Genomic DNA, 12,351 nt, shown 5'->3' on the forward strand with positions numbered 1-12,351 from the left:
AGAGTAAACAAAAATAACAAGTGAGTTGAATCTACCTTTTTTGTAGATAGTGGAATTACATTTGTTGGGACATCTAAGGAGGCAACTGTAACTAGGAAGAAATCTGCAACTAAGAAGAAATCCTTGAAGAAGAGCCATGTTCAAGCTCAAGAAAAGACTGGTTCAAACTTAGAGGGTGATAAAGACTGGGTTAAATACATGCATTGTAGGGGATGGATATATTAATTAGTCTGAAGGGAGTTGTTTCAAGTTTACTTGTCTTATTCTTATACATTTACATGTTTTATTCTTGATTTGTAAGATCTCTTGAGGATGGGTTATGTAATAATGTTGTGCACCTTTTAATGCTAATTCTAGTGACTTTTCTCATGTTTTGGTTGAGTATGTACTAACAAACTAACCTTACATGATTGAACTTGTGCATGATATCTTCTATGCATGCTGACTTCTTTGAAGAACTAACCTTTTGCCAAATAATGGCAAAAAGGGAGAGTAATGGTAAGAAGTGGTGTATATGTGTTGTGTAGGTAAAATTGATAATTGTTTAGTATTAATGTTATGCTTCATGCTGAGTGGTGTATTAACTATTCAGGAAGTACTAATGTTATGCTTCATGCTGAGTACTAATGTTTTGATCCATGTTGGAGTATCGGGAAAGACACATGGCCCTTGTATCTATGTAAACATATCTGAGTGTTAGTAAACTTGTGTAAGTAGATTTTACAAATCCTAAATCATTAACTACTAGCTGTTTGTGTTATGCATGACTAAGTTTGTGAATGATTTCATGCTAATGATTCTTAGTTAGTAGGATTGTATGCTACTAAATATGTGTTAACTAAGTTCATGCATGACTAAGTTTGTGAATGATTGCATGAGTGACTATCTATTTGGTTTGGAGAAACTGAATTGATTGTGTGTAAGAATTTAATCTTAATGTTACTGACTAGCTTGCTTAAGTTGTATGGGACTCCAAAAAGGACACATGATAGACAAAAGTTAGACAGATGCGTTTTAGAGTATGTTATGCAGGAGATTTGTAAAAGATTTTATTGTTATTAGTTTAACAATATGATTAAGTGATTCATTTGACAACTAGATAAATATTAATTCAGATATAAATGGAGATTTAAATTTGATTTAAATTGAAATAAATCATATATTGTTGGAGAGATTTAAGGAACAAATAATATCCAATAAATTTTGCATCAATTCTGGACGAAATCAAATCAAATGTCCATGAAGAAAATCCCAGAAGAATTATGCTATATACAAAGCTCTTTCCTAGTTTTGAAGACATAGATCATACATTGAAGATCAGTAGAGTTTAAGGTTCAAAAAGTCCTTATTTTATGTAACCGCTATGTTTCAATTACTTGGCATAGTAGATTTGTCTAGTTGAGTTGTAAGATTCAACATCACTCATTGTTGTGATTGAAGTTGATCACTAGGGTTTAGTGATTGAAAGTCCAAACACTTGGGTTACTGTTTGAGAGAAAGTGGGAGGGGCTCTCATATTTAGGGGGGCCTAAATAGAAAGTCATTGGATAGTCTTAGAAAAGGCATATGACAACTTAAGGTTTGTTGTGACTTGTAAGATTGATTGTACTAAGCTACTAATAGTGAATTTTCTTTCTTGAGTTGGAAGTTAACTTTCTAAACGAAGGTGCAGGTTGCATCGAACTGTGTTACCAATTGATAGTTTATTTATTGCTTTTCTTCTCCGTCATTTTGTACATGTTAATTGTGTTGGTTCTAATTTAACTTATTAAACCAGCTTCTAGGACATTGTGTGAAACATATGTCCCCTAAAAAACATAATTTCATCATTGGCCCATGAGCATCTTCTACAACCTTGATGTTGTACACATGATTGTACAAAATCAATATGTCAATTTGAGAGAAACTTACATTACACCCACGTGATACTTTGAATTAACTTATGAATTTAGATGGATGTTGTTGTATAGAAATTGTTATCTTTAAATTTTCAATTCATTTTTTGAATTTTTTTAGCCCAATACCGACATTCTCCCTCTTTATTTTCTTAATACCCAATTTAATCTTATATATTATAAATTATCTATGTTTCAAATAAAAATATTTATAAAAAGGAAATGCTAAATAAATGGGAATAAACTTCATATTTTGAAGAGATGTCAATTCAATTGGTGTCTCGTCTTGTCTTTAAAAAAATATATATTAAAATATAGAATATTTACAACCAATTGGCGGATCCTACTAAAAATAGGAGGAGGCGCCAATTAAATTAGCGTATCTTCTTAAAAATATAAAGCTTGTGTCGATTCATCTGATGTTTCCTTCTAGTAAAAGTTCAGTATTAGAAAAATAAAGATTGAGGTGAAAAATGATAAGTTATTATTATTATATTATTTAATGTTTTAGAAGAATAATTGATTTTTTTGCTCAAGTGCCACAAAAATACCAATATGTCATTATTTGAAAATAAAATTATCAATGTGCCACCTTTTACAATTAGAGTTCGTCCATCCATTGGGATAACTCATGAAGGAAATTTTTTTTTTTAGTTGGGGTTCGGTCATCCCTTGGCCGACCCTATGAAGGACTTTTTTTCTTTATTTATTTATTTTGAATTAACATAAAATGCTTGTAATGTATTAATAATATTAATTAATTTTTTTTAATTATTAATTGAAATTAATATAATATTTAATTATTATTTTAATAAAAAATATAAAATTTAATTGAATAATTGTTTTATAATTTAATTAATAATATATTTTAGTAAATAAATTAATTTAATATAATATGTTTGGTGATTCAATGGCCGAGCAGTTGACACAAGTATACCAAAATGCCACACGTTGAAAAGAGTGATTCGGGTAGTCGCACTTTTAGAGTAGGTTCGGCCATCCGTTGGACTAGCAGAGTAATAATTTATAAATAATTATTTTTATATAAATAGAATTGTGCATGGTCATTTAATATCTCACATCAGTTACTATCAAAATCCTTTGCTCGTTCTTAAAAATGTCTTCAATCACATTTCTAACGTTTTCACTTATCAAAAGACATGCTTTATTATTTTTTTCGCCAACAAAGCCTCCAATGAAGATTAAGCTCTGAAACACGCAAATCTTAAAGTTTTTTGAGAGGTCGTTGATCCGCTGGTTAGATGGAGACATTTTGGACGGTTGAAAGATCAGGAAAATTGATAGGCAAATTACAATAAAAAACCCGAATGGAGTAGAGCGTTCTTAGAAGCCTGTGAAAATCGACGCTGATATTTTTAAGAACAACCAAAAAATTTCGGTGGTAACTAATGTGAGATACCAAATGACCATGCACAATCCTATTTATATAGAATAAATATTAATAAAATATTACTCCACTAGTCCAACGGATGGCCGAATCTGCCCTAAAAATATGACTATCTGAATCACTTTTTTTAACGTGTGGCATTTTGGTATACTCGTTTCAACTGCTCCGCCATTGAATCACCGAACATATTATATTAAATTAATTTATTTACTAAAATATATTAATAATTAAATTATAAAATAATTATTCAATTAAATTTTATATTAAATTTTATATTTTTATTATAATAATTAAATATTATATTAATTCAATTAATAATTAAAATAATTAATTAATAATACTAATACATAAAAAAATTATATATTAATTCAAAATAAATAAAAAAACGGAAGAAAAAAATTTCTTCACAGGGTCGGCAAGGGATGGCCGAGCCCCAACTAAAAAAAGTTTCTTTCATGGGTTCAACTAATAGATAGTCGAACCCTAACTATGAAAGGTGACACATTAGTAATTTTTTTCAAGATAGTGGCATATTGGTATTTTTGTGGCACATGAGTAAAAAAAATCAGAATAATTACTTAAAGTTATAACTGTTGGGAAAAATAACAACCATATAGAAAAAAGAGAAACAAAATAACAACATAAGATATTAACGTGGAAACTACAAAATCGGAGAAAAAATTACGGTCGTTGTCAATAGACAACCAGAGAATAACACTATGTGAAAATTGTTACAACACATAATATATCCTCAATTAACCCAGACCCCTAGTGCACTCACACCTCCAAAACAAATATTTAACTACATCTCACAATACTTTAATACAAGAGCATAAAAGAACAAAGAAAATCAAATACAAGCTTAAAGTGTTTTTGACTGGTGCATCTTGTAACGAAGAAGTTGAATCCTTTGCATAGCCTTGGACTCCCTCTTCTTTCACAAAACTAAGTGATGTGGGACTTCTTCAACATATATATTTTCAACCAAACCCCAAAAATTTCACCTTAATTGAAAATAATACATAAGTTTTCACTGTCTTCATCGACAATCATATTCCACCACCTTGATTGAAAATAATACATCAACTTTCAGTGTCTTCACTGACAATCATACTCCACCATAAAGAGTATAGTCATTTGAAGCTACACCACTCTAAAAAATTTCACACTGTCTTCACCGACAATAATAGGTTTAAAAATTATCATACTCTCTCGTGAAAAATATATTTCACTTGAAGATAAGTCACTTCAAGAATTTCTCATTGTCATCATCAAAACAAATATTTAACTACATCTCACAATACTCTAATACAAGAGCATAAGAGAACAAAAAAAGGTCAAATACAAGCTTAAAGTGCTTTTGACTAATGCATATATAACCTTGGACTCTCTCTTTCTTCACAAAACTAAGTGATGTGAGATTTTTTCAACATATATATTTTCAACCAAAATCAAACAATCTCCACCTTAATTAAAAATAATACATAAACTTTCATTGTTTTCACTGACAATCATACTCCACTCTAAAGAATATTAACAAGTATATTTTTCAACCGATCTCAAGAGTAACTACCTAAGTATAAGATTGTTAATTTTGGTGGAACTCTCCAAAGCTTTCACTTGATGGGATGGTGTTATCATTGTCGCTTTCAAAGAAGAGCTCTTTCCTATTAATCAAAAACCAAAATTTTCAACTCTTTCTTCCTCGTGTTTTAATTTTTGCTTTCCAAACATCCATTCACTTGACCAATTGGATTTTTGTAATCACCAACCCATCCCCATATAAAACTTCTTTGATCAACGTTTACACAATCAACTTTAGCACGTTCATTAATTAGTATTTTGATTTTAATATAATCATATAATACGTAATATATAGGAAAACAATTTAATACCAATACAATCAATATTCCACCAAAAGACAAAAGAAGATTATCCACAGATATAGCCCCATTTTTTAATAACTTCAAACACGAGCAGCCTAATAGACATCTTTGTGGAATTTGACCTTAAAAAGATGCTGGCATATTCTCTTTCTTTTAATGTATACGGTATTCATCTAACCCTAAACTAAACCTAAAAAAAGAGAATGATGTAACAAACATTCATTATTTATTACACACGATTTGTGTTTGGTTAATATTTCCTCATTCATTATTTATTACACACGATTTGTGTTTGGTTAATATTTCCTCGACATTTTTTAAGCTTGTTGAATACTCTCTCGGTTTTAAAATAAGTGTTTTTCTAGCTTTAAAAAATTATCTTAAAATAATAGTCTCTTTGTTTTTTCAATGCAATATTGATTAATATTTTACCAACATTACCTCTTATCTACACTCTTTTCAAGATATGATAACGTATATCAATCAATAGTAATTAAGAATAATATTGTAAAAATATTATCTTTATTGATTCAATCATTACTTTTCTTAGTCAGTGTGTAACAACCTTAAACGATTTTTATTTTGAGATGGAGGGAATAGCGAGTCATCAATTTTATGTTCCACCTCAAAATAAATTCTAGTATAGCTAGGTATAAAATCACTTTTTTTCACTCTCAAATTTGTAATCAGCGAGTTGAGTCATCCAAAATATCACGTGTGTTCAAGGATGTACTACATCAATTATTTCTAGTATTAAAAGAATATTTATTCTCTTCTCATGTCAGAAAAAGATAATATAAAAATAAAAAAAATGTGGCAGCGCCCGTTGTAATATTTTGTTTGTGTAAGTGAAACAATCAATAATGAATTGGGAAGTGATAGGTCAATTTTAGTGACACTATGCACCGATCTTTGTTGGCTAATGGTTGGGGGATAATTGAGCACTGAACATTGCAGAAGCCAGAGACAGAGTGCTCTGAGTCTGAAGTCCGTGACCGCATGCACGCCATGCCATGCCATGCCAGTGCTGCTTTTCAATTTCTCCTCTGAACTTATTGTTGTCTTTCATAAAGACGATTTTCTCCTGCACTTAGTTTATAATTTTAAACTTAATTTTTTATTAATAAGAGAAAAATTATTCAATTTTTATTAAATAAAAGATCATTTGAATAAAATAGTTTGAATCAACTTTTTTTATACAATGATAAAAGAAATAAAGAAAATTACCTTAAAAAAAGTCTCATTAATATTAGCTAACAGAATAGTGATGATTCTAACCGAAGATTCTGCAAAAGATTGGTACGTTATATTATTATCAACTTCGTATTTTGCTAGGTAGTCAGCATAGGGGCGGAGCCAAGGCCCAGCTAGCCCGGGCAGGCGTCCGGGCTCAACCCCTATTTTCTTTGTAATCCCTCCAATTTAATAGTCGATTTTTAGATAAAATCAGGAATAAAATTAGGGGCAAAATTAGTAAAAATAGAGTGTGAAAATTAAAACAGGTAAATAATCAATGGTGTAAAGTTTTTGTCCAGACTGCCTAAAATTTCTGGCTACGCCATTGAGTCAGCACAAACATTCTCCTTCATAAGAATATGAAATATTTAAACTCGTTATTCCCTAGATAGAAGTTATTTAATGTTGTGAAGAATCACGACATAGTGATGCCAAACATTAACAAACTCTGAGATAAGTTTGGTAGCAGAGTTAGAATAACACATAAGGTCTTTAATACCAAGTTTTCAGGCCTTACGCACACCATGATATAACGTCATTAGTTCGACATGAAGGATGTTGGAATAATCAATACTGCAAGCAAAATCGTGAACTCAAGCACCATCATCATTTCAAATCAATCCACCAAAACTTGTAACGCCCCAAATTTAATTAATTAGTTAATTAAATTATCGAAGGATTTAATTATGAGATTTAGAAGACGTTTGAGAATGTATTGAAGTAGTTGGATTTGTCAGTGTGATTTTTAAAGGCGCATTTGGATTATTAAGTTAAAATCAGATTTTAGTCGGTTAGTCGGAGAAATAATATTAAGAATAATATTATCGTATTGAATTATTTAATTAAGTTGGATTTTGAGGTTGTGTGTTAAATAGCAAATTGGAGGTGTGAAATTTAAGCCCATTAGATATAATAATAATATTATTATTGTTATTATTGGATTAAAGGATTAAATAAAAAGAAGGATGAATTAGGTTTTGTGTATTGCTGTATGGAGAAAGAGGAAAAAGAATGAAGGCACTAGGGTTTGGAAGAAGAAGATACGAGAAGAGCATGAGCCAGAACCGGAAATTGGAGTTTCAATCGGAGTTAGAGTGGCCGTTAAATCTAAGGTAAGGGGTGGAGTTCTAACTCTAACCGGACACATGATGAATGATATGTGGGAGTTAAATTCGTAGGAAATTATTCCGGTTTATTTGTGTGTGATTTATGTTGCAAAACGATAAATTTTAGGCTTAAATGCAGTTTTAGTCCCCCTATTTTAATATTTTTAACGTTTTAGTCCCCCTTTAAAAAAACTCAGCCTTTTGATCCCTCATTTAAACACTTTTTGGGTTTTTTTAAAGTCCCCCTCCAGTTTTGGGGATGTGGCACATTTGAACGCTGAGTTGGCTCATGGAGTCTTGTGCCACGTCATTTAAAATATTTGGTTGAATTAAAATACATTTATTTTATTTGCATAATATATAAAAAAACATTTCAGAATTTTAATTGATTTCATCCCCTTTCTGTCCTCTTTGTATCGTGAACCCTAATTTCAATACTCACTCTCTTCTTCAATTGGCTCGTGATCCCTAATTTCCACTCTCTTCTTCAATTGGCTCGTGAACCCTTTCTGCAATTGCTACATCTTCTTCATCCGAAAGTTGGAAGCATGTCAAAGTATTCCCATGGAAGCATAAGCAGAAGCTCGACAAAGCAAAGATACTACGCAGGAGAGTGTAAATGTGGCCTTGATGCGCCGCTAATGACTTCATGGACGGATGCTAATCCAGGGAGGCGTTTTTATGGCTGTGGAATGTACAAGGTATTATTTTTCATCTCAAGCTTACATTTTCTGAATGTTACCGTAAATGTGACCTCATCTTCTTTCATGTTTTGGTAGCTATATGGAAAGAAAGGGTGCAGTCACTTTGAATGGTATGATGAGGAGATGAGCTTAAGAGCAAAGGATTTGATTTGTTCATTAGAACAAAGATTAAATGCAGAGAAGTGTAAAGTGATTGAATCCAAGGTGAAAGAAGATGAATTGAAGATGAAGCTAAAGTACCTGAAAATGCAGTTGAAATTTACAATTGTGATTTCTTTTGTTCTATTGTTAGGTCTAATAGCATCATGTATAATGAATTAGGAAGACAGCTATGTTGTGATGGAGTTATGTCTAGTTGTGAGTTATGTCTAGGTGTGAGTTTACAGTTATGTATTATGTGATATCATTTGTACTGGAAGTGTATTATGTAACATTGATATAATTCAAAATGACTGGTAATTCAAAATGACATATAATTCAAAGGAAATGCCTTGTTCATTACATAACCAAAATGACAGTTAACCAAAATGACAAATAACCTTGTTCGTTATAGGATGACTTAACAAAAGGCTTAACAAAATAACATAACCTAACTGACTTTAAATAACCTTGTTCATTACAAGTTGTCCAAAATGACACATAAAACTTAATGAATTGACACATAATCTAGCATTCTGATTGCTGAGTTTGCTGAGATTGTGGTGGTGCTTGTGATGATGTTCCACACTCTTCAGCAATTGTTTGACCAGCAGATGCTCTTGGCTGTTTTGTCTTGCTAACACTTGTTGATGCAGTCTTCTTTGCCTTGTCCTGTTTCTGTTTTCCACCACCTGTTGGAGCAGTTTTCTTAGCTTTCTTGTTTCCACCTTTTGGAATTGCAATATCAGCACCCCTCTTCCCCTTGCAAGATCTTTTGTTGTGTCCCATACCTCCACACTTGTGACAAGTCACTGTAGTTAGTTTTCTGGGAAGAACATGTGGATTCCTAGGCTCATCATTGACCTTGTTTCGCATCTTTTTGGGACGACCAATTGCCCTCCTCATCACTGGTGGGTTGATTGACAATTGGCCATCCACAGGCCATAGCTGAGGCCCATTTGTAGGGTACACTATGTGAGAGTAAGTGTTCTTGAAAGTGGACTTACTGCAGGCAGAAATTCAGACACAGTAAATTAGTATGCAAAATATACAAAATTCAGACACAATAAGTTAGTATGCAAAATTTACCTGTAGTAGTTAGAAACATACACTTCTGGATTTCTCTTGGTTTGCCAAATACAAGTAATGGCATGACTACAAGGGATTCCAGTCAATTGCCACTTCCTGCATGCACAAGTGTGTTCCTTTAGGTTAACAACATAAGTTTCATTTCCATTTGTCACACCATATATGGCTAGGTCATCATCACCAGACCAAGTAGGTGTCCAATGTTCAGCATGTTTCTTATTCTTCTCAAGCACCAACTGTATTCTTGGACAGATATCACTAGTGTAATTATTCATCAACTCTTTTTGAGTAGTAATTCTCTTGGTTAGGTAATGTTTAATGCCTTCTAACAAAGTGATTATAGGCTTATCTCTATATTCTAGGATAGCCCTATTGAAAGCCTCACACATGTTATTTACCTGTAGGTCACATTTAGAATAAGTCCTAAAATGTGACCTGCTCCAATGTTGTGCAGGGGTATCCTTCATGTCATTCCAACCTGATGTATTCATGGTTTTCATCTTCAGCATAGCCCTCTCCCAAGATGGAATTGTTGTAGCCCTTGCTGCACTCCAAAGAACCTCTTTCAATTGTAGCCCAGGATACTTCTTCTTCCAGTTACCATAAAGATGTTTGACACATAGACGTTGCTCCACATGTTCACTGATCTTCTGAACAGCTGGAACCAGACCCTAACATGAAGGATATAATCAATACATAATTCATAATTTGTAAACCAATTCATAAGATAGATTAAGTATTTACCTTTTGCTGGTCTGAGATAAAAGCATAAGCCCTGTTACTGATCTTTCCTAAGTCTTCCATGAGCAGATTTAGGAACCACTCCCATGAGTCTTTAGTTTCAGCTTCAACAACAGCATATGCAATTGGGAATATTTGGTTATTCCCATCCCTCCCAACAGCTGCTACCAATTGCCCTCCAAAGTCCACTTTCAAGAAACAAGCATCCAATCCTATGAGTGGTCTACAAAACTTTCCAAAACCATAAATGCAGGCCTCTAAGCAAACATAAATTCTTTCAAATACAGGGCCTTCAGAAGAGTCAGAACACTGCAACACAACATTGCTACCAGGGTTTGAGTTCAGCAACTCTTGTGCATAACTCCTTAAGTGGGAAAACTGGTCCATACTAGCTCCTTGGATTAAATCCATTGCCCTTCTCTTGGCTCTATATGCCTGATCATGTGACAACTTCACACCCCATCTCTCAATACTCTCAGCAACCAACCCAGCAGGTTTCATGTCAGGGTTATGCCTAAGAATATGTGAAAATTTCTTGGCCAACCATTCTGTCTTTGCCTGCCTATTGTTTGGAGTCCTGTAGCATGTATGTTCATCAACTAGGCTCACAACTTGCCAAAACTGGTTCCCAACCCTCTTGCTAATCCTCATGTAAAATTTACACCCTTCCATGCAAAGAATAACCATTCTTTTTGCATCATTCTTCTTTATGAATATATTCTTATTCTTCTCCATTCCATACTCCCTAACTGCTTCCCTCACTATACTTTTGCTGTTAAAAACCATTCCCAATTGAAAGTTGACTCCCTCACCACTTCTATAAGTTGGATACTTTTCATGTTCAGCATCATCCCCACTTTCTGGAGGTGTATGAAGTTGATCAGAATCACAAACTTCTTCTTGAGCATATGGCTTGTTAGGAGTGTGGTATATTGTGGTCAAATCGAAGTCAATGGCCTCTTCATCACATTCATACTCACTACTTTCATGATCACTTTCAGCACCTACAAAGTCAGGATCTTCAGATTCATTGTCAGCATCATTTCCTTCTTGCATCTCTTCAGCACCATGCTCATTTCCTTCTTGCATCTCTTCAGCACCCACCTCATTTTCTTGTTGCATCTCTTCAGCACCCACATCATTTCCTTGTTGCATCTCTTCATTTCCTTGTTGCATCTCTTCAGCACCAACATCATTTCCTTGTTGCATCTCTTCATTTCCTTCTTGCATCTCTTCATTTCCTTGTTGCATCTCTTCAGCCCCAACATCATTTCCTTCTTGCATCTCTTCAGCCCCAACATTATCTCCCTCATGATAATCTTGTACAACTTCAGCTTCATCAACCAATTCAGGTTCCTCAACTAGATGCTCTACATATACATCAACCAGTTCAAAACCCTTAACATCCTCTACAAACTTAACTACATCAGCATCACAATTAAGGGGTCTTAAACCTCTAGAAAAACTATACTTTGGGTGCCAGTAGTGAAGACATTTAATGTTAGCATATCCCTCATTCAAAATTAGTTTTTCCAATGACATATAGGACAAAATCAGATTAAACAACTAACATGAAGGGACCACTATCCACTATCCGACAAAAAATGCTCACATGGAGCCATTGTCATGTTAAACAACTTAAAAAATGGGACCACAACTAGAATCTTACCATTCATTGGGACCACAGAATCGAACACAAACAAAAGGGAAAAAACAACACTTTACGAATAACCCTAAATGAATAAGCTGAAAAGAGAACTAACCTCATGCAGAATCTCAAATCTTCCTTGAAGTTCGATGATAACGGTATATCCATCTTGGTAGTCTTCACTGAATTTCTTCGTTCACCAATTTTGCTAGCAAGTTTCCAATTAGGGTTCAGGATTAGAATGGGATGACAAATTTTATATAGGTTTAAAATAAATCAATTAAAATTCTGAAATGTTTTTTTTTATATATTATGCAAATAAAATAAATGTATTTTAATTCAACCAAATATTTTAAATGACGTGGCACAAGACTCCATGAGCCAACTCAGCGTTCAAATGTGCCACATCCCCAAAACTGGAGGGGGACTTTAAAAAAACCCAAATAGTGTTTAAATGAGGGATCAAAAGGCTGAGTTTTTTTAAAGGGGGACTAAAACGT

The 12,351-nt window shown here is 33.1% G+C and overlaps 1 protein-coding gene across 1 annotated transcript; it reads right to left on the reverse strand.

Moving 5' to 3' along the window:
* Nucleotides 1-8,901: 8,901 nt before the first annotated feature.
* Nucleotides 8,902-11,745, reverse strand: LOC131640331 (uncharacterized). The gene is made up of 3 exons (XM_058910740.1): nucleotides 10,207-11,745; nucleotides 9,463-10,133; nucleotides 8,902-9,379 (listed from the first exon to the last, which is right to left on the reverse strand). Exons 1-3 carry the CDS (start codon nucleotides 11,743-11,745, stop codon nucleotides 8,902-8,904), a joined length of 2,688 nt encoding a protein of 895 aa, XP_058766723.1.
* Between the last annotated feature and the right edge of the window lie 606 nt (nucleotides 11,746-12,351).

The sequence above is a fragment of the Vicia villosa genome, unplaced genomic scaffold (genome assembly GCF_029867415.1).
Source record: "Vicia villosa cultivar HV-30 ecotype Madison, WI unplaced genomic scaffold, Vvil1.0 ctg.003061F_1_1, whole genome shotgun sequence".
In the NCBI taxonomy this organism is placed as follows: domain Eukaryota; kingdom Viridiplantae; phylum Streptophyta; class Magnoliopsida; order Fabales; family Fabaceae; genus Vicia; species Vicia villosa.